The sequence below is a fragment of the Nerophis ophidion genome, linkage group LG04 (assembly GCF_033978795.1).
Source record: "Nerophis ophidion isolate RoL-2023_Sa linkage group LG04, RoL_Noph_v1.0, whole genome shotgun sequence".
Lineage (NCBI taxonomy): Eukaryota > Metazoa > Chordata > Actinopteri > Syngnathiformes > Syngnathidae > Nerophis > Nerophis ophidion.
In genome coordinates this window covers 55,689,867-55,713,909 of record NC_084614.1, presented here as the reverse complement: position 1 = coordinate 55,713,909, position 24,043 = coordinate 55,689,867, and the positions used below count along the sequence as shown (strand labels likewise).

Here is a 24,043-nt window from a genome sequence, read left to right as displayed (position 1 = left end):
AGCTATACTGACCCATATCTGTAACAGTGTAAGCTGTCATATGCACCTGAGTTTGTACAATTTAAAACATGCGTGTCCAAACTTTTTCCACGCAGGGCCCCACAATGTTGCAGGGGCCATTTTTATGTTTTTCATTTTCAAAACCAATAAAATATATACTAAAAAAATGTAACCTTTCAATTTCCCTTCAAGTTCGGTCCAAGGGACTCGGAAGGGTCTCCAAGGGACTCGGAAGGGTCTCATTCATAATTAAAAAAAAAAAAAAAAGTCTGTTTATATTTACTGCATATTATTTTTTTGTATTCAACACTTACAGTAAATCTCGAGATTAACTTCGTCTATCTGTCGATATATTTTTTTTTGTTTTTTTGTTGTTGTTTTTTCATGTATCAAACCCTTTTTGTGGAAAACCTGTATTTTATGACAAAAACTGAACATTTGCAATATTTTCCCCAGAATAATATTCAACGTTGAATATTTGATGTGAAGTAATTGGAGCTTCAAATAGGACAATAATTCATAACTTTGATTTTAATTAATAATCATTTTATGAGCATTGACAGTTTTTTTATTTTATTTTAAGTCCCACTAAAATTATTGGCGATCCAAAAGGGCACTACTCATAAAAATATGAAAAATAAGTCTGATTTTTCTTTTACTTTCAATGCTTAAATCTCTAGATCAACTTCAAATCTTTTCATCGATTATCATTTTTATCATGTTTATTGTTTGTTATCCCCCCTTTTTGTCAAAGATAACAAATTATGCAAAAATATATCTTAAATTAGAATTTTTTTTATTTGAAGTAATTGGAGCTTTGGCTAGGTCAATAATTCATAACATCAATGATTTTAACGCATTATTTTTTGAACAATGACAGCTTTAGATTTGCGGCAACAGGCATGGAAGAAGTGACTGCACGCTGCACATACCGGTACTTATTTCAGTATCGTAAACAGGATTGAGCCAAGTGGGGGAAATGCACCTCTTTCATACAAAGTGATCAAGACTGCAACAACAGCTCCATCTAAGAAGCAGCGTACTTTGGCAAAATCATTTACGCAAAGTACTATGTACGATATAGCGAACAATGTACAGAGCGATCACTAAAGCAGTCGCTTTGCACATCTAAACCGGACAGCTTTTACGCGTGTCTGCTGCTGCAAAACGCTAGGGGAATTGTAATGCGTTTAATCACCAATAAAATAATATATTACATGTGCAAATAAGTGTGCTTTGTCTTTTACATCAGTATACACTAACAAGGAGCCCAGGATACGTCAGAGAGAAGCCTCTGTTTATTAATTTACTAAATCTGTATAATTATTTCAATGTTTTAGTGAAGTGAATTATATTTATATAGCACTTTTCTCTAGTGACTCAAAGCGCTTTACATAGTGAAACCCAATACCTAAGTTACATTTAAACCAATGTGGGTGGCAATGGGAACAGGTGGGTAAACTGTCTTGCCCAAGGACACAACGGCAGTGACTAGGATGGCAGAAGCTGGGATGGAACCTGGAACCCTCAAGTTACTGGCACGGCCACTCTAACAACCGAGTTATACCGCCCTTTTTTTATTTCATGATTTATTTGCATACAATGTATAGGTCCTGCAGTCCTGGGTTCAAATCCAGGCTCGGGATCTTTCTGTGTGGAGTTTGCATGTTCTCCCCGTGAATGCGTGGGTTCCCTCCGGGTACTCCGGCTTCCTCCCACTTCCAAAGAAATGAACCTGGGGATAGGTTGATTGGCAACACTAAATTGGCCCTAGTGTGTGAATGTGAGTGTGAATGTTGTCTGTCTATCTGTGTTGGCCCTGCGATGAGGTGGCGACCTGTCCAGGGTGTACCCCGCCTTCCGCCCGATTGTAGCTGAGATAGGCGCCAGCGCCCCGCGTGACCCTGAAAGGGAATAAGCGGTAGAAAATGGATGGAAAATGACAGCTTTAAACGAATAAACAGTCTGTTTGGCAGCTTTGTGTTATTAGCCAACATTACACCCTTTTCTTGTAACAATTTACCAGTTTGATCTTTTATTCCACTTTTTAATGTTTTTTTTTTTTTAATGTTTTGTAATAGTATTTTTAGAATGTTTCACGGGCCGTTACAAAATTAGCTGCAGGCCAAAAAAAGACCCCCTGGGCCGCACTTTGAACACCCCTGCTTTAAAATAAGAGCTCATGTGAGCATCAAAGAATTACGACGCTTATCACATAGGACGTTAGCTTTGTGTAGTGATTCACACAGCTGACTTTTATGCACCTTGCATGGATTTCCATTCCACAATGTGACAGGCAATTACCATTGTGCTTAAAAAACGTAACTTATTTTTACATTTTTACACTAAAAGCGAGGCATGTAGGGCATATTTTAATCACTTTTGCCTAGTGTCTTCACAGTGGACTGTTTTATTATTTTTATGTCTTAATCTAACAGGTGTTGTAAACATAGTATTTGTACTCTTGTGTATCTCTTAAAAGTGGTCAACTTCTTTTACAACCGAAGTGAGCCGGGCAAAACCCATCTTTAACATGATTCGCTCCAGCTTCATGATTAAGCAAATTGTTTTCATTGTCTTATTATTCAGTCATCAAAATAATTTTGTATTACAGTTACTGTGAATTCTTTTTACAATTTAACACTAAAAACAGGTTAAAGTAGGTAAATACAAGGTACAACAAAGTTAAATATAAGGTAAAAGAAGTGAAAACAAGATAAATAGAGGGTAAAAGAAAGCAAATAAGCTAATAAAAAAGGTACACTGCAGGTAAAAATAGATTAATAAATGTAAATTCAAGCTAAAAGTGTAATGATCCGCTGCCCGGATCATATCATGTTCAGGTTTTGAGTCTTTTTTGTATTATGTTCTGCTAATGTTTGCCTTAGTTCCTGGTTGCACTTCCTTGTTTGTTCTGTCACCATAGTAACGTATTATTTTTGCCTGCCTCGGTTTCCAGACGCACACCTGTTTTTGTTAATCACAGCCTTGATTTAAGCCTGCCTCTTTGTTCACTCATTCTTGCATCTTAGTTTGTTTTTCACAACAGTGACGTCTCTGATTCCGATCCCGTATTCCTGTTCGCAAACAGCTAGCTTCCACGCTATGTCTTTCTTATTTCTCTAGCTCCCATGCTAGCTCTTTTGTTTTGCCTTTTGTGCCTTGTGCAAGTTTTTCTGTTTCGTAGTCTTTCATGTTAAATAAATCAGTATTTCTTACCTTCACGCTGTGTCCGAAGCCCGACTGCAGCTCTGAGGGAACGAACCTGCATCACGATGCCACGCAATCGTCACAACAAGAATGTTAATAAAGGGTAAATTGAAGGAAAAAATATGGTAAATACAAGATTAAAACAGGGAAAATAGAAGGTGAAAAATACAAGGTAAAATAAGGTTTAGAAAAGGTAAAAGAAGAGGTCAATTGAAGGTAAAACAAGGTCAATAAAAGCTAAACAAAGTACAAACCCCGTTTCCATATGAGTTGGGAAAATGTGTTAGATGTAAATATAAAGGGAATACAATGATTTGCAAATCCTTTTCATCCCATATTCAATTGATTGCACTATAAAAACAAGATATTTGATGTTCAAACTCATAAACTTTATTTTTTTTTTTTGCAAAAAATAATTAACTTAGAATTTCATGGCTGCAACACGTGCCAAAGTAGTAGGGAAAGGGAATGTGCACCACTGTGTTACATCACCTTTTCTTTAATAACAATAAACATTTGGGAACTGAGGAAACTAATTGTTGAAGCTTTGAAAGTGGAATTCTTTCCAATTCTTGTTTCATGTAGAGCTTCAGTCGTTCAACAGTCCAGGGTCTATGCTGTCGTATTTTACGCTTCGTAATGTGCCACACATTTTCAATGGGAGACAGGTCTGGACTGCACGTGGGCCCGGAAAGTACCCGCACTCTTTTTTTAACGAAGCCATGCTGTTGTAACACGAGCTGAATGTGGCTTGGCATTGTCTTGCTGAAATAAGCAGGGGCGTCCATGAAAAAGACGGTGCTTTGATGGCAGCATATGTTGTTTCAAAACCTGTAAGTACCTTTCAGCATTAATGGTGATTTCACAGATGTGTGAGTTACCCATGCGTTGGGCACTAATGCACCCCCATACCATCACAGACGCTTGCTTTTGAACTTTGCGTCAGTAACAGTCTGGATGGTTCGCTTCCTCTTTGGTCGGGATGACATGATGTCGAATATTTCCAAAAACAATTTGAAATTTGGACTCGTCAGACCACAAAACACTTTTCCACTTTGCATCAGTCCATCTTTAGATGATCTCGGGCCCAGAAAAGCCGGCGGCGTTTCTGGATGTTGTTGATAAATGGCTTTTGCTTTGCATAGTAGAGCTTTAACTTGCACTTACAGATGTAGCGATGAACTGTATTTAGTGACAGTGGTTTTCTGAAGTGTTCCTGAGCCCATGTGGTGATATCCTTTAGAGATTGATGTCTGTTTTTAATACAGTGTCGTCTGAAGGATCGAAGGTCACGGTCATTCAATGTTGATTTCCGGCCATGCCGCTTACGTGGAGTGATTTCTCCAGATTTTCTGAACCTTTTGATGATATTATGGACCGTATATGGTGAAATCCCTAAATTTCTTGCAATTGCACTTTGAGAAACGTTGTTCTTAAACTATTTGCTCATGCAGTTGTGGACAAAGGGCTGTACCTCGCCCCATCCTTTCTTGTGAAAGACTGAGCATTTTTTGGGAGGCTGTTTTCATACCCAATCATGGCACCCACCTAGGGCTGGGCGATATATCGATACAAAGGATATATCGCAGGTTTGTCTCTGTGCAATATAGAAAATGACTATATCATAATATTCGATTATATGTTCTCACACAGTTGCTTTTAGCTGCGGCCATTACACAACAGGCGTTTCTCACTCCTCCTCGTCTCTCCTTCTCACAGAGACGTAAAACAAGCCTGCCTTCTTACATACAGTACATCACATACTGTCGCTCGTCTAGCGTCATATGCTCTCGCCGACCAGAGAGGTAGCAGCATGGCTAACGTTAGCTGAGGCAGGTCGTACAAGCAGAGCGGAGCGGAGCTTGTGACAATAGAAGAGAGAGAAGGTGCAAAACTGATCACAAATGGAGGAAGAACAATAAATGCCCAAAATAAAGAGAAGGGGATCCATCATCTGGCGGTGGTTTGGCTACAAGTGGGAAGATATTCAGCAGACAACAGCAATATGCAAAGTATGCAGCAGAGGTGGTACCACAAAAAGGTAGCAACACTATTAATTTGGACTCATTTAAAAACTCACCTGCGAGAGAATGAAGAGTATTTAATAAATACAGTTTTGGTCAATTGACTTAGTTGTGATTTACCTCTCTGCATAAAAGTTTAAAACAAGCATATATTAATGCAGTATGAAGAAGAATGTTTTAATGTAGACACAGAATCATCATACTGCTGTGATTATATGCATCAAGTGTTCATTCAAGGCCAAGGCAAAATATCGTAATATATATTTTATATATTGCAATATGTCATAAAAATATTGCCATATTAATAAAAGCCAATATCGCCCAGCCCTACACCCACCTGTTCACAATTAGCCTGCACACCTGTGGGATGTTCCAAATAAGTGTTTGATGAGCATTCCTCAACTTTATCAGTATTTATTGCCACCTTTCCCAACTTCTTTATTATATGTTGCAGGCATCAAATTCTAAAGTTAATGATTATTTGCAAAAAAAAAAAAAAAAAAATGTATCAGTTTGAACATCAAATATGTTGTCTTTGTAGCATATTCAACTAAATATGGGTTGAAAATGATTTGCAAATCATTGTATTCCGTTTATATTTACATCTAACACAATTTCCCAACTCATATGGAAACGGGGTTTGTAAGTGGAAGGTCAAAGAAATGAAATGAAACTTGAAAGAAGGTAAATAAAGGGTAGAAACAGGTTATAAAGTTCCCATGGGGCCCGGCCGGGCACAGCCCGAAGAAGCAACAAGTAGAACAACTAAGGCAAGAGACCGCAAAGAGCCTGGATAACATCGATAAGACTCTATTGCCAGGGAAACTGAAGCTTTGGTGCCTCCAATTTGGACTCCTCCCCCGGACAATGTGGCCACTCACTGTGTATGAAGTCCCAGTAACCACTGTGGAGAAGATGGAGCGAACCATCACTTCATATGCAAAAAAGTGGCTTGGCATTCCACAATGTTTAAGTAACATCGGCCTCTACGGCAAAGGGATCCTGGAGCTACCTCTCACTAGTCTAACTGAGGAATACAAGTGTTCTAAAGTTAGACTCCAGATGACACTGATGGACTCCAGAGACAAGACCATCAGCACTGTCGCACCGCCCCTAGTAACTGGGCGGAGATGGACACCATCCGATGTGGTGCAGCAAGCTACACCAGCCCTGAGGCACAAAGACATCGTGGAAAAAGTCCAACAGGGAAGAAGAGGTTTCGGCCTGACTGCAAGAGAACCATCCTGGAAAAATGCTACAACATCAGAGCGGAGGTCGCTGGTGGTGGAGGAGGTGCGTCGCCAGGAGGAGGTCTTGAGGAGTGCGAAGGCTGTCTCTCTCGCCAAACAGGGGCAATGGATGCAGTGGGAAGGAGTGGAGAGGAGAAAGATAAGCTGGAAGGAGCTATGGCAGATGGAAGCAAGTAAAATCAGCTTCATCATCAGAGCAACGTATGATGTGCTCCCATCACCAAAGAATCTCCATCAGTGGTATGGCGAGGATCCAATCTGTGCCCTCTGCCCAACCCCAGCAACCCCTCAGACACATCATGACAGGATGTAAGACGAGCCTCACGCAGGGGAGATACACCTGGCGGCACAACCAGGTTCTCAAGAGCTTGGCATCAGCCCTGGAGAGCATGCGTGGTGCCGTCAACTCCTTGCCACCAAGAGCATCTAATCCCTTGAAGACAACAATGTTTGTCCGAGAGGGCGGGAAAACACCCAAACAGCTTTCCGTCAAACCAGAAACAGGACACCTATACCTGGCCCGCGACTGGAAGATGCTGGCAGACCTCGGCAAACAGCTTGTTTTCCCACCTGAGATTGCCTCTACCAACCTCAGGCCAGACTTGGTGCTCTGGTCCCCTTCGGTGAAGACTGCTTACGTCATAGAGCTCACAGTCCCATGGGAGAACTCTGTGGAGGAGGCCTATGAACGTAAGAAGCTGCGCTACTCAGAGCTAGCAGAAGAAGCGAGGCAGCGTGGCTGGAACACCAAGGTCTATCCAGTAGAGGTGGGATGCAGAGGATTTGTGGCGTCCTCTATCATCAGACTGCTGAGGGAACTCGGTAGCCATGGTCAGGCTCTGCAGAGGACCATCAAAGCAGTCTAAAAGGCAGCAGAAAGAAGCAGCCAGGGGATTTGGCTCAAGCGGAAGAACCCCGGTTGGGCCCCAAAAACAGCAGTATAACAGGGTGAATTTCGGGAACAGTTGAGCACGGGACACAAGCTAAGGACTGATCATCCTTCGGCGGGCCACCTTTGTGGAGGGTGTATAGTGTTTGAGGGCCGAAACACCCAATGATGCAAGGGCACACTACTGAAGATGTGTCGCTTGTCCAATTGTCCTGGAATTTAACCCTGACCAAGTCTCATATCCCACAACTCACAAGAACACCCCACGCCCCGCATCCTCACGTTGTCTGTCTACCAGTCTTAACAACAAGGACATCTCGAGTGAGTACTCTCCACATTTGGCACAAGGGACTGTTCAACATCTCTTCCTGTGTTTTTTTATTCTGTCCTACTGGGGGACTTCAACGCTCATGTTGGCAACGACAGTGAAACCTGGAGAGGCGTGATTGGGAAGAATGGCCACCCGGATCTGAACCCGAGTGGTGTTTTGTTATTGGACTTATGTGCTCATCACAGTTTGTCCATAACAAACACCATGCTCAAACATAAGGGTGTCGATATGTGCACTTGGCACGAGGACACCCTAGGCCGCAGTTCCAGGACCGACTTTGTAGTTGTGTCATCGGATTTTCGGCCTCATGTTTAGGACACTCGGGTGAAGAGAGGGGCGGAGCTTTCTACGGATCACCACGTCGTGGTGAGTTGGCTGTGATGGTGGGGGAAGATGCTTGACAGACCTGGCAGGCCCAAATGAATTGTGAGGGTTTGCTAGGAACGTCTGGCAGAGTCTCCTGTCAGAGAAAGTTTCAATTCCCACTTCCGGAAGAACTTTGAACATGTCACGAGGGAGGTGATGGACATTGAGTCCAAGTGGACCATGTTCCGCACCTCGATTGTCGAGGCGGCTGATTGGAGCTGTGGCCGGAAGGTAGTTGGTGCCTGTCGGGGCGGTAATCCTAGAACCTGTTGGTGGACACCAGCGGTGAGGGATGCCGTCAAGCTGAAGACTGAGTCCTACTGGGTTCTTTTGGCTCATAGGACTCGGAGGCAGCAGACAGGTACCGACAGGCCAAGCAGTGTGCAGCTTCAGCGGTCGCGTAGGCAAAAACTCGGACATGGGAGTAGTTCGGGGAAGCCATGGAAAACGACTTCCGGACGGCTTCAAAGCGATTCTGGACCAGCATCCGCCGCCTCGGGAAGGGGAAGTAGTGCAGTGTCAACACCGTGTATGGTGCAGATGGTGTTCTGCTGACCTCAACTGCGGATGTTGTGGATAGGTGGAAGTAATCCCACCAACACGTCTTCCTATGAGGAAGCCGTGCCTGGGGAATCTGTGGTGGGCTCTCCTACTTCTGGGGCTGAGGTAGTTAAAAAGCTCCTCCTGGTTAAAATCCGCCCGGAGTTCCTTAAGGCTCTGGGTGCTGTTGGGCTGACTTGGTTAACAAGACTCTGCAGCATCTCCTCACCCTTCCCGGTAAGGTTTATTCGGGTGTACTGGAGAGGAGGCTACGACGGATATTCAAACCTCGGATTCAGGAGGAACAGTGTGGTTTTCGTCCTGGTCGTGGAACTGTGGCCCAGCTCTATACTCTCGGCAGGTTTCTTGAGGGTGCATGGGAGTTTACCCAACCAGTCGACATGGGCTTTGAGGACTTGGAGAAGGCATTCGACCGTGTCCCTCGGGAAGTCCTGTGGGGAGTGCTCAGAGAGTATGGGGTATCGGAGTGTCTTATTGTGGCAGTCCGCTCCCTGTACGATCTGTGTCAAAGCTTGGTCCGCATTTCCTGCAGTAAGTCGGACACGTTTCCAGTGAGGGTTGGACTCCGCCAAGGCTGCCCTTTGTCACCGATTCTGTTCATAACTTTTATGGACATAATTTTTATGCACAGGCAAGGCGTTGAGGGGTTCTGGTTTGGTGGCCGCGGGATTAAGTCTCTGATTTTTGCAGATGTTGTCCTGATGGCTTCATCTAGCCGGGATCTTCAGCTCTCACTGGATCGGTTCGCAGCCGAGTGTGAAGCGACCGGAATGAGAATGAGCACCTCCAAGCCCGAGTCCATGGTTCTCTCCCGGAAAAGGGTGGAGTCCCATATCCGGGTTGGCGAGGAGACCCTGCCCCAAGTGGAGGAGTTGAAGTACCTAGGAGTCTTGTTCACGAGTGGGGGAAGAGTGGATCGTGAGATCAACAGGCGGATCGGTGCGGCGTCTTCAGTAATGCGGACGTTGTACCGATCCGTTATGGTGAAGATGGAGCTGAGCCGGAAGGCAAAGCTCTCAATGTATAGCGGTCGATCTACGTTCCCATCCTCTCCTATGGTCATGAGCTTTGGGTCATGACCGAAAGGATAAGATCACGGGTACAAGCGGCTGAAATGAGTTTCCTCCGCCGTGTGGCGGAGCTCTCCCTTAGAGATAGGGTGAGAAGCGCTGTCACCCGGGAGGAACTCAAAGTAAAGCCGCTACCCCTCCACATCGAGAGGAGCCATATGAGGTGGTTCGGGCATCTGGTCAGGATGCCACCCGAACGCCTCCCTAGGAAGGTGTTTAGGGCATGTCCAACCGGTAGGAGGCCACGGGGAAGACCCAGGACACGTTGGGAAGACTATGTCTCCTGGCTGGCCTGGGAACGCCTCGGGATCCCCCGGGAAGAGCTAGATGAAGTGGGAGGGGAGAGGGAAGTCTGTGCTTCCCTGCTTAGGCTGCTGCCCCTGCGACCCGACCTCGGATAAGCGGAAGAAGATGGATGGATGGATGGATGGATGGATGGATGGATTTTTAAAGAGTGACAAGTGGACAAACATGGGAATTGTACATTGGACACAAATACATGCATTCCTCTTTATTCACAAAAAACAGTCCAATTTTCTAAACAAATACAAAGATCGGTTATTCTTAAGAGCTGCAGCTACCCGGTAACATAACACAAATCATGAAAATAAAAGAAAGCAAATACAAAATAAAGTAATCTTGTCTCAGTGCGTTCAGTAGGGTAGACTCAGAGCAAGTGCTGTCTCTTAGTGCTATCGGCCAGATAGCATGCTACGGAGCATGCTCAGTAGGGGCCAAAATAACAAACGTAAGGCTGCCAGTTGCACATAAAAAAAAAAACAGTTTAGAAATACAGACAAGGGCTGATGATGGATGACATTTTTGCCAAGTATCAGCTTCTATTTCCTGTTTGGAGGTGGGATTTTACAGCAATTTGAATGTGTGGTTGTTAGGTCAAAAGAGACAAAGTTTTGGTTAACGTAATGATGAAGAGTTCCAAGAATGTTTGCCATTAGCTGCTAGTTTTTAAAAGATATAGCTGTAAAAGTACATTCTCTACACAAGTACTGTATCTTTCCACACATGAACAACATTAACACCAAACACAGAAATAAGTTGATTGTCCACACTTGGGTCTGTCATTTCTGCTTCTGGCAATAAACAGTTCTGTGTTCGAGCGACATGAAGAAAAAAAAAAAAAACTGCTGGTAAAAGGACAAAAGGTACCAAAATGGAAACATAGAAAAAGGAATTAAAGTTTCCATAGATGCTTTTCTTCACGCTTCATTTTTGGTTCAAGAAATAAGTAGGTGCATCCATTACCCCATTTTTTTTCTGCTTTGTTTTTGTTCATTTTTTTTCTTTTTTTAAATAATATTTTCTTGTTGTTGCTTGTTTATTTAGTAGCCAGTGTCCGGAGACAATCCAAAGAGTTGGCATTGCACTTGATGGCAGAGCTTTGGGTAAGGGAGAAGAGGAGGAGGAGAAGTCCTACTGGAACCATCGGAACGCCGCTCCTGTCGGAAGCATCACCTTCTTGGAAGAACACAGAAAAGAAGAAGGGGAAGGGAGACGAGGGAAGAAAAGTTTAGAAGTTACTCATGAAAATTAAGATATGTTCTTCTTTTATATACAATCTTTGACGGCAACACATTTCCCCCTCTCACTTATTAATTTTCATGTGTTTCAATATGTTATTCGTTATTTTTATCATTAAATTATTTAAATGTGACTTTTTTTGCAATAATTCCAGTAATTATTTCGATATTGTTTTATTTAGGTGTAACAATTATAAATTCTGGACGGTATTGTGTGCCCAGAACTTTAAATACGCGAACATTACTGCTGAAATAAAGCAAAGGAGAGCCATGTTGTGTGGGTGCAAAGATATTCTGTTTTTGGTTTTTGCAATAATACCTACATTTCAAAAGTGCAATTTTAATGTTGAGGATGTGCATTCATCGTAAAAAAAGAATGAAGACTACGGCAAGCAGTGTTGTTTATTTAAACTATTTTCCATAAATTTCACATTAAGGCTCTTAAGTGGTTCTGTTTGATAAACCTGATTAAGTTTGTAGATCAATCAATTGCTAAAATATTTGGTAGCTTCTGCCCTAAATGAACTGTAAACTACTTTTTTTTTTTTTAGCAAAGTATACTGCAAATTGATTTGACTGCATTTTCATGAATATTTATTTTTTTATTTCATACATTAATTCAAACAACAATAAACCCTGGAAAAATAAGCATTTGTTTCCAGTCCAGATAAATTTCACTTTATCATGAAATATAATCATTTAAAACATTCAAAAATGTTTGAGTGATTCCTTACATTTTCTTTAATTTCAAATGAAGAAAACATGTGGCTCTCCAAGTGCCACCATAATGACGAACATTAAATTACAGTAGCGTAGTAGGCCTAAGTCTTCATTAAAAAAAAAAAAAAAGTTTTATTTTACAAGTATATTTATCATTTTGGACCACTGTAACGTAACACACAGTTTGAACGGTAACACTGTGTTTGAATACTGTAAATAAAAACACTGTAATTAAATAAGGAATAAAATTAAAATCACACAAAAGTCAAAGTACCACAAGATGGAACCAGCGTAGCACTGGTAGTACATGCACCACAGTTTGAAAATATTGCTCCAACACATTACCCATTTTAAGAAAAATAAGGAATATTCTACAAGTCGCATGGTCCACAGGAAGTTGCATTGTTCAGATCCTCTGTAAGTGAGTACATGTAGTCATTCACACACGATATTTCAACCATGACTGGAGTGGGAGTTAAAATGTTATCACCATCCTGCTACCCCAACAATTGTTTTGATGTTATTTGTGTATTTCTGAAATATTATTTTGTAGATGAATCGCTGTAGTGTGCTTAGTGTCAACGTGCTATTAGCATACATGCTACGAGCTATATTTCATGCATTTGCTAATTCTATGATGAAAACTCACTCCTGTTGCTTTCAGTCCTGTTACCCAAGTAAGTAATTGTCGCCAGTGGAACATTTTACCAACAAAAGTTGCCTTAGATCAGGTCAATGTTCCCTCTAATTTTTCATTAGTGTGAGCAAATGCACAAACTCCCTGAGCATTCAGTGGAGCACGTGAGCAACATCAGACGTGCACACTGGGGCCACACCAACATCACACCTGTCCCAAACCTGACATCATAACAATTTAAATGTTTTATTAAAATAATTTTCTGATATAATTGATTTTACCCTCTTACAATGACAATAACAAAACATGTTTTTCATGAACTATGTGCTTGTATTGTATGTCTGGCTGCGGGTCCTGCCTTTAAAAAAATGTTACCCCTTTCAAAAATTACATTTAGTTCCTGAAACTTTCTGTCTGTAAAATACATCTTTTTATTAGCGTTTATGAAATCGAACGACAATATTTCATGAATAATATCCTTAAATTAACATTCTTAATAAATGGCAGTAAAATAAGCACACATCTGATTGAGGAGTCTACAACCTGGCATTTACACATTGTGTGGCGTTGGGGTTTTCCGACTTTTTGTGTGGCTATAAACGCAACACTGGCTAAGTGCCATGAGTGCTTGTGTTGGTGCAGGTGAGAGAGCGAGCGGCTTCTGTTGAAACGACGGATGACAAAGTTGGTTTAAGCCTGGATTGTATGGCAGAAAATTACCAGTTTTTATAGATACAAGTTTTTTTTACTCATGTGTTTGGTGTGGTTACAAACAGTTTTGCTCAATAAAGTGATCGATGAAATTCCTGTCCATAAATTGTCTCGACAGATGATAATTGAACTGTGTTGACAAAGATTGTTTTATTAATCGGGGCCAGTCTTGTTGTCACTTGTCACTCATAGAGTTGCATTACAAAATCATACAGAATAAATTGTAATGTGTTTATTTTGATTAAAGTTCAGATGGGATTTTTGATTTTCTGCGCAGCATTAATTTGCTGCGCGCAGAGGACGTGTGAGTAGTGCGCAATTGCGCAGGCGCGCAACTTAGACGGAACGTTGCTCGAGGGGCCAAAAATAGAGAAAAAATTTGTCTGAACACTAATACAAAACCTCATGTCTGATTGAATGCTAAAAACGTTATGACAGACCGCCTTAAATGGAATGGAATGTATTTATTCTTTTTACTGAATGAGACACCCAGAATGTACGTGGAAATAATGTGGGTTCTCCAGAGGATGTCGTAGTCGTTGTGGTTTGTACAGTCCTTTGCCGCTGTGTCCTTGGGCAAGACACTTTACCCAACTGCTCCCAGTGCCACCCACACTGGTTTAAATGTAACTTAGATATTGGGTTTCACTATGTAAAGTGCTTTGAGTCACAAGAGAAATAGCGCTATGTAAATATAATTCGCCTCACTTTGAGACATTTGTGATTTAGGGCTATATAAATAAACATTGATTGATTGATTGAAAGAATCTGGGATTTACAATAATAACTATGAACCATAAAACACTGAATATTGAAAACATATGAACTTCACACTCCCTCTCGATCAACATATTTTACAATCAAGCGAAACGTAATATGAACTATGAAATATGAATGTGAAGGGTAAAAAAAAACCCCACCTACGATCTGATAATTCACCAAGCTTTAGAACTTTGTTGTAAGAATCTCCTTCCGCGTTTGTCCCTGACACCCGCATTTCAGGCTGGCTGCTCTGGAAACACTCTGTGGAAACGCTTCCCACCCACACTGTTTAGTGCATCGTCTGAGCTGCTGTGACTTAGATTACAATAGTATCTAGTATACCATGCAAAAATGCAGATCCCAACCATTAAAAAATACTTTGTATGGTTCAAGACTTATGGTCATTTGAAAACATCACTGCACATCATAATGGCAGCGACGGTTTACATCTTAAAGACCTAAAAAAATTATTCGGGAATGTCTGGTAGACCAGTTTGAAAAGCTTCACGGGCCACATGCGGCCTTCCTTTGCCCAGGTCTGCCTTAGATGGAAGAGTAGACATTTTGAGTATTTCAATAAGTGTGTCATTAAATTTAAAGTTGGGGAAAAAAAGACAACAATGTAAGTTTAATTTTGGGAGAGTTATAACGAGCGAACGACACCGATTCAGTGCAATGGCTTTTAAACTTCACATGATAATACTTGTTTTCAATAGTAAAAGTAAGTTGTTCAAACAAGTGTTTACAGAGTAAGGAAGAAGCATTATGATCCACGTCATGAACTTGTTGAAAATAAGATATTATCCATCTCATTAAGTGAATCATGAATGATTTAATTATTTATGAAGAGAACTGATGTATTTAGAACAGGTTAGTGTAAATTGTGTACAAACTGGGAACAGGAAGTGAATATATGTGTTAGTAATTACTATGAAGTGGAAAAGGGGTAGGATTAAATAAGCCAGCCTTCTTCCTACTCCTTAGTGGACATGTTGTAAAGAAAAAAAAAAAAAATATGTAAAATATGTGCCGTATCATATTGATACTGTATACATGTTGGAAATACAATTTACCAACCAACCAAATATTTGACAATTTAATTTGGTTTGACTTTTTTATTGTTTGTATTTATTAATCTGTTTCTTCTTTGTATATTTTCATATTCCCCTTTTACTGTCATTTTCCAATCTTTTTAATAGTTCTTACTTAGAGAAACTTCATTGATCCACAAGGGAAAATGTTCCACACAGTAGCTCTGTTTTAAAGGATGGAAAGGGTACTGATGGAAAGGATAATGCAGGTATTAAGTAGACAAAAAATGTACCACAGTAGTAATATAAAATATAACATATGTAATACTTACATATTATATATACAGTATAAAGTATGTACCGATATATAATATTATGTTACATTTTTATATACCATATACAATATATAGCAAATCCCAATTACCATGTAAAATATTACTGTATAGGGCTTCATGGTGGAAGAGGAGTTAGTGCGTCTGCCTCACAATACGAAGGTCCTGAGTAGTCAGGGTTCAATTCCGGGCTCGGTGTCTTTCTGTGTGGAGTTTGCATGTCCTCCCCGTGAATGCGTGGGTTCCCTCCGGGTACTCCGGCTTCCTCCCACCTCCAAAAACATGCACCTGGTGAATGGTTAAATGGCAACACTAAATTGGCCCTAGTGTGTGACTCTGAGTGTGAATGTTGTCTGTCTATCTGTGTTGGCCCTGCGATGAGGTAGCGACTTGTCCAGGGTCTACCCCGCCTTCCGCCCGATTGTAGCTGAGATAAGCACCAGCGCCCCTGCGACCCCTAAGGGAAATAAGCGGTAGAAAATGGATGGATGGGAATATTACTGTATATGTAAAAAGGTCAGCATACCCAGAAATGTTGTCTGTTTTGAACCCCCAGCAAAAAGATGATCTTATTTGAAGCTAAAGAAGTATAAAACTACATTTGATTAAAGAAAATATTTAATGTTCATGTGTGCGAACCCCGAATTTAGAAAATAAAAATAAAAATTCTAAATAAAATTGCAAACTTTTAGGGTTTGTATCTGTAGTATCCTGCATCATTATTTACATGATTAATTAATTGTGTCTGTTTGTATTATTTCCAAAAATGCGAATAAAAACATAAATTACATGATTTATGAACACACATTTTACCAAAGCGCTTCAACCTTTGCTTGTTTGCTATTTTAGTTCATAAATGACCCGCCACTCTTGCCATGAGTGATGAAATGTGTATGAGCCATTAGACACAGGAAAAGGCTTCACACAAAAACCGATAGGCCACATTTATTATTTAGCCACCACACGCGTCGCTCTCCCACGCCATCCTCAATGACGATGCCACTCTACACCGTCAACACCCCCCTCCGCCGACCCTCACTGGGGCTATCTGCACGTCAGAAGTGGCACACATGCGCGCTGCTGCAAGGCTGCTAGAGGCCCGCCAATCAGGACGCGGCGAGACACTATCAGCAAGGCGGGCGTACTGCAAAGTCCAATTGGGACACGCGCGAAGGGAGCCTGGAGTGAGGCAGGAAGGACTCATGCACCCACACGCGCTCTCATACCAAAACCAATAAGTGTCACACACCTCCACACGTGTTCCTACGCCCTCAAATTCGCAGCGAGCAGCCAGACGACAGAACTGAAATCCATGCATGTTTCATTCAGGTGTCTATCGGCGCCCAGACATGAAAGGGGTATATTCAAGTAAAACAAGTGCAGTAAGTTGGATCACATGCTTTGTGTTTACCTCATGCACCTTGACTGTTGCTAAATCAGATTGGCTGAAGATTAAAATGTTAGATATTGCTGATGTTAAAAATAAAAAACATTGGGGATGCAAAAATACGTCTATTAATGAACAGGTAAAAAAGAAAATAGTCACATAGTTGGATTGCCTGTAAAACTTTAGGCCTACCTACAAACCCCCGCTGTCTTTTTAACATTCATCCATCCATTTCCTACCGCTTATTCCCTTTGGGGTTGCGGGGGGCGCTGGTGACTATCTCACCCTACAATCGGGCGGAAGGCGGCGTACACCTTGGACAAGTCACCATCTCATCGCATTTAACATTATTCTTTAAAAATAAATCCCCTATTTATGTAATGTGTTTTATGTTAACCTTCAGATCAAGCATAAAACTCCACATCTGTCCAGAAAAACATTTGGATACATTTTCACTCAGGCAGCTACAAAGACAGCCTTTTCCTGTTGCTCTTGACCATTAGCATTTTCCTTTTAGCATGCTAGCTTTTGTGCTAATTTTGCTAATTATCTTTGAATATTTTGTTACCTGATGATTAGTGTTGTCCCAATACCAATATTTTGGTACCAGTACCAAAATTATTTTGATACTTTTCTAAATAAAGGGGACCACAAAAAATGTCAATATTGGATTTATTTTAGCAGAAATTATTATGGTACATTAAACATATGTTTCTTATTGCAAGTTTGTCCTTAAATAAAATAGTGAACATGTAAGACAATTTATCTTTTAGTAGTAAGTAAGAAAACAAAGGCTCCTAATTTAGCTGCTGACGTATGCAGTAACATATTGTGTCATTTTCCATTCTATCATTTTGTCAAAATTATTAAGGACCGGTACTTTTCAGAGGCAGTGCAGTACCGAATAAAATTAATTTGTATCGCGGTACTATACTAATATCGGTATACCGTACAACTCTACTGATTCTTGTTAGCATGCTAACATTAGTATGCTAGCATTTTTTTAAACTAATTTTGTAGGCATGCATATCAGTCATATTTTGCTTTCCAATGCATGTTACTGTTAGCAGGCTAGCATTTTGACCAAATTTTTCAGGTACACAACTCAGAATAATATATTTTGGTACATGGCGCATAGATAGCATTTTAGCCATGCTAGTTAAGCAGGTATACACTTCAGTATGTTAGCTTTTTTAGCACATTTTGCTCATATTGTTTTCATATTATTTCTACTAGAATTTAATTTTTGGCACGAAAAAAATACAATATATATAAAACTAGTTTTAAGGTGAAAACTACCAAAATGGCCCGCACATTCTTTAATTTGTCAGTATGTTGGAAAAAGTGTGGGCACGCCTGTTCTAGTACTTTCTTCCAAACAAGGAGAGAGAGTAAAACACTAAACTATGAGGTGAAAATGGAATTTAAAAAGACATTTGCACCACTTAGAATGTTGATTCTGTAAATCAATCCTTTTTTAACATGTTTCAAAAAAAAATTCATATATTTTGTCATTTTAGATCCTTTAGTATAGAAAATAAGCTTGTATAGCGTTAGCCTAGCATGCCAGCTGGCTAGGTAGTCTTAGTGATTGTGGTCAAACCTTTTGTGAACCTAATGTAATGTTTTACTCCTACACCTGCCTAGTCTTGTAAGTAAACACTGTAAAGCTAGATCATAGGAAAATAACTAAAGAGAACAATGTTAAAGTTAACACTTTCCCCTGTTAATTTGAAAATGCACCAACGCATTGTGGTATGGTTTTGCATGTCCAGTAACAATGCAAAATGAACCTTTACTATCAGTTCAATTGTATAGAACTCTCACTTTTATCAACCCATGTTTGAGGTCAAACTAATTTAGTCCCTTGTTAAAACATGAATGAATGTGCTCTGTAGATTGTGACACATTTTTTAGACAAATCGCTTTTTAAGTGATGATAAATATGAACCATAAGGTAAGCTTCGTAAGCAGCATATTGGCAGCATCATTTTATGGTCTGTGTTGTTAACCTCTCATCTGTCTCTGTGACGACCTTTCTACAGAAGCACTTAGCTGGTGAGACAGCCAGGAGGACAGCAGCAACATCTGGCGCCAACACAGATGTCAAAAAAAAAACCCCGGTAAGGTCTGGATTTACTGTGTCGTAATACATGGCAAGAAAACACATTCATCAGATGAACTTTAACTGCTACGTTTCCTTATTAAACATGTGCAATCGATAGAAAGTGGCAGCAAATAGAAGGAGAAACATGTTTTTTCGCTAGCACTGTACTGCTTCAAGCAGATGGGATCTGTGTGTTTGAATTGGCCAATTTCTGAAATCAATGGTTCCCCTCTCAATGAGATGAGCACGTTGTCTTAGCATAGAACAAACAATTTGGCATATCACCGAATATAAAAGTGGGCTGTGATGATAATGACATCCACTCTGAACTCATTTCAACTTGTCATGATGGGACTTGAAGTGCATGTTATGCAGAGACATTAATTTTAGCCAATTAAAGCCATGCCGGACAATGTGCGTCTCAATCACTATGACCGGAAAAGAGGGAATTTTCAAATATCGGAATACAACTCCAATAGACCGCCAGTTGTCTGACAATAGAGGCTACACATCAATAACTCCCTCTAGAGCAGGGATGTCAAGCCCTCGAACAGGTTCAATCCGGCCCGCGAGATGAGTCACTGTAAAATTGAGCAGCATTTTTAACTTAAAGAAACAGTTTTTCTAAATGTGTCCACTGGATGTCGCAATAGCAATTCTGTTAGGCAAGCAAATAGTTTATACCGGTGCGAAGAAGTATAACAGGCAAGAGGTACATAGTAGCGGGGCTGTGAGTCCTCCCCCTCGACCCAACGTAAAACAAACAGGAGTAAAATAAACATTTGCTAACCCCACTTAGAATGCTTCATGACGCAATGCACATTGATATAGTTCTGTGGAAAGGATTGTCTTCGGTGTAAATTTAAAGAAAGTGAACAGTGGAAATGACAAATGAGGTAGTTGATACACAGAAGAGTTTTCATTTTTGCTTTATAATGTTTTTTGTTCAATCCTAGATGGGACTAAAAGTTTAATTGCTTTGTAGAGACACTGAGATTAGGTCTAAATTCATGGTGTTCTTCATGGTGTTTTTGAATCCTCACCATTTTTCTCTCAAATTTTCAACTACCGTATTTCCTTGAATTGCCGCCGGGGCGCTAATTGATTTAAAACCTCTTCTCACTCCTGCGCTTACATGTGGTAAAAGTAAGCATGCGCTAATTATTTTAAAACCTCTTCTCACTCCTGCGCTTACATGCGGTAAAATTAAGCATGCGCTAATTATTTTAAAACCTCTTCTCACTCCGGCACTTACCAAAGGTATGCAGTAAAAATTTGAGTGTGATGGAAGCTTGGACCTTAAATCCTACTGAATAGCTCTTAATCTTCTTCCCTTTATGCGATTTAAAATTACCGGTATTGAAATCAGCCTCCTCCATTTTGAAAATGATGACAAGGGAAGTGTCACTCGTGACGTCACGAGTTTGACCAGGCGGGGATACTAAGCATGCGCTAATTATTCTGAGAATCGAGTTTGACCCGGCAGTAATTCAAGGCAGGCGCATACTATATCCCCTGCGGAAATTCAAGGAAATACGGTAACTCAAAATGTTTTGTCAAGAGGATTACATGTGATATTTCCTTTTTTTAAATGTGCTTGTTCTATTTTGGGCCGAAGTAAAACAAAGAAAACAATCTAAAGTTGTCGTAGTTGTATTATTAAGTTATATCCCATGATTTTACCCGTCCGGCCCACGTAGGAATAGATGGTTCTCCATGCAGCTCCTGAGCTAAAATGAGTTTGACACCCCTGCTCTTTATGTAATTAATGACTGGCATGAATATCATATTCTCTCTCAACACAAGACATCTCCACACACATAACAGATTCTTTATAAGTTGTTTTGTTCGGTAAGGAAGTGTACTGAAACTCGGTACCATAATGGCACAGTGCAAACCTAAACGCTAGTAACCAGCCCGAAAAACTAAGGAGATAGCAGCCACATCGGAAATATAAATTAATAGTTACAACTGATTAAGCAGAATAAGTAAAATTAATACTTACTATTAATTTAGTGACCCTGAAATTAAGCAAAATGAGGCATTAGGCTTGTTTTTCAAACGCACACACGACGGTGAGCATCTAACTGAGGGGTGTCAAAGGTAAGGCCTGCGAACAGGTTTTATCCAGCCCGCCGGATGAGTTTGCTAAGTATAAAAATGATCCTGAAAATTTTTTTATGAAAGGAACAGCTGTTCTAAATGTGTACATTGGATGTCGAAATAACAATTATTTGTATCGTTGTAGATGATGCTACATATGTACAAAATAAACCACATGATGTTAATAAATCAGTCGAGGAAAATTATCAAACTACATAAATAACATACTGTAATTTGATTTTGACATATTTTTTTATCTTTGATATATTGAAATGTAACACTTATGAGTTGACTGAACATTATCACATAATGTATTCGGAAAGTATATATAATGACAAATAAAGGTAGAAAACTATTAACCGCAACATGTAAGTGTAAAAAACAAACAACTTTATGTTTTGTACAATTTCAGAATGGGCTTTTTCTATTTTTAAACAAAGAAAACAATCTGAATTTGTCTTTAATTTTAAGTTATCGTGCCATGATTTTACCAGCCTGGCCCACTTGGGAGTACATTTTTCTCCATGTGGCCCCCCATCTAAAATGAGTTAGACACCCCTGATCCAACTAAAAGGTTCAGGCCAAAATGCGGGAAAAGTTGCTTGTACTTCACCTCAAAAGATGCTGACTCACCAATCTACAAAAATTGCTTATTTTTTCTTAACTCATTCCGTGTTCTGTGTTGCTGCTGGTTTTATCCTGATTTTTAAAAGTTTGTTGCGAATTATTCAATTTGTAACTTGTGTAGTAATTTGTGATGTTTTGTGTGGCGCTGACTGCCATGGCATGAACTAACGGGGATCCCTTTCAAATAAACAAATATCCATCCCATCCATTTTCTACCCCTTATTCCCCTTGGAGTCGCGGGGGGCCCTGGTGCCTAGCTCAGCTACAATCGGGCGGAAGGGGGGTTAAACCCTGGACAAGTCGCCACCTCATCGCAGATAAACAAATATTTTAAATGTTATTTATATTATTGAATTATTTCAGTACTATTTGTTCATTTTGCATTTCACAAAATTATACATTGTTTTTAGGGGGAAAAAATGGTGTTTCTTTCTCTTTTTAATTTTTTTTCCCTTTGAACTTTTTTTCAAAAGTATCTATCTGGGACAAGGGCTTTAAGTCACGAATATTTTAGCGATTAGTTGACTAATGACTACTTTATTCAGATATATTCATTTATGCTGTAACTGCTGTTCATTTGGCTGCTATAAAAAATAAATGTAACTATTAACATTTTACTCATTTTAAAGCAAAGACAAGCAAAGTGCTATTACAAACAAAGTATAACATTTTTATGAAAGCAAAGGACAGTCAATAAAATTAAAAACACCAAAGCTATCTCGTTTCCTCAAAAAGAAAGGAGCATTTTGTGAGGATGATGTGTGTATATAGACTTTGGCTAAAATGAGTTAAAGGTCGCGGGGGGCGCTGGCGCCTATCTCAGCTACTATAAGCGGTAGAAAATGGATGGATGGATGGAGTTAAAGGTATTTTTCACACAAGTGCATTACGCTGTAGCTGGCTAGCTAACAAGTTAACGATCTCACTGAGAGGAGTTAAAGACCGCATCCACCAGATGTCCCACATGTCTCAGCTTTGAACGCTCCCGCTTCACAGAACATGAAAAGCAAAGTCCGCTTTGCAAATTGAGCGAGTTATTCATAAGTTTGACATATCTTTTGTTTTAGTTTGTGGGTTTTTATGTGGCATTTGCAGCCATTTTTCTCTTCCAGTTGCTGTCAGTCGCCGTTTCATGTCCGGAAAAACATGAATGATGATGTCACCGACTCTTAGGGATGTAACGCTATTACAAATACTGCGGTATTTCGTTTTCAAAGTCGTCTCAATAGTATCGTGACGTGTGACAGTGTCAAACAAAAACTTGGTGAGTTTAGTTTTCTTTTGGTGTATTAGCGTTGGCCGGATCTGTAAATAAACGACATCTCCCAGAATCATCTGCGCAGCGCAGGACCGGTGAGGTGTACAAAGTGAAATGTGTTCATACTCGTCGTGTATGACTCAAATTGACCATAACCGGTTCAGTTATGTTGCTAACAAACAGACAAACAAAGCCCACGCCAAAACTTAACCTGTTTGGCAGAGGTAAAGAAGTCAAATTATTAGTTTAACTTTCTGAGAAACAACATTTTACAGACTGATATAAAAATGATCAATGTAAAAGTTGAAACACATTAAACTGTACATTGGATGTTTACCGGTACATTGTTATTTTAAAGACCACAACTTTAAGTTATTCTTTTCAACATTTGCTTGAAACAGTAGATGTTCCTGCACAATTATTTGCACTTAGGAATACTTCTTTGTAGTAAAATGGTAAATGGTTGATACTTGTATAGCGCTTTTCTACTTATAAGGTACTTATACAGTATTTCCACATTCACCCATTCACACACTGATGGCGGGAGGTACCATGCAAGGCCCTAACCACGACCCATGAGGAGCACGGGTGAAGTGTCTTGCTCAAGTACACAACGGATGTGACTCGGATGGCGGAAGCTGGGATTGAACCTGGAACCCATGCGTCCCTTAGTAAAAAGTATGATTATGATTTTCAATTAGTGTGTTTATCCTAAACATTCCAGTCACTACAGTTTACACACTATGGCATTTTTACTAAGCTTTTGTTTTCTTATGCAGTATACACAGTATACCGCAAATAATATCGTACTATGGCCATAATACCGTCATTATATCGTACTGTGAGATTTTGATACCGTTACATCCCTGCCAACTATTATAATGAATTTGTCTGCAACAAATATTATTTTAGTTTTTTGTCAAATTGCTGCATTCGTATTTGGCATCGTATCTGATAATCTGTTAACAACACCCAACCCTTATATTAACTCTGAGTAACTAAGTGGTTTTTAATCTGGTTTGCGCTAATGTTGAACTACAGCAAAGTTCATCAAAATATTACATACTGTCAGTAAGATGCTGTGCAGTTCTACGCATATATATAGTTAAATGGATACCTATTAGGTTTT

General features: G+C 40.0%; 1 protein-coding gene across 2 annotated transcripts in view; it reads right to left on the bottom strand.

The window, feature by feature from the left end:
- Positions 1-10,197: 10,197 nt before the first annotated feature.
- Positions 10,198-24,043, bottom strand: part of cxxc5a (CXXC finger protein 5a) — a 53,674-nt gene continuing 39,828 nt past the window's right edge. Inside the window, exon 3 of one of the 2 annotated variants that reach the window (XM_061898494.1) lies at positions 10,198-11,177. In XM_061898494.1, coding sequence (XP_061754478.1) covers positions 11,133-11,177 — 45 coding nt within the window. In that variant the 3' untranslated portion in view covers positions 10,198-11,132. The remainder of the gene's footprint in view (positions 11,178-24,043) is intronic. The other variant, XM_061898495.1, reaches the window with a different exon arrangement.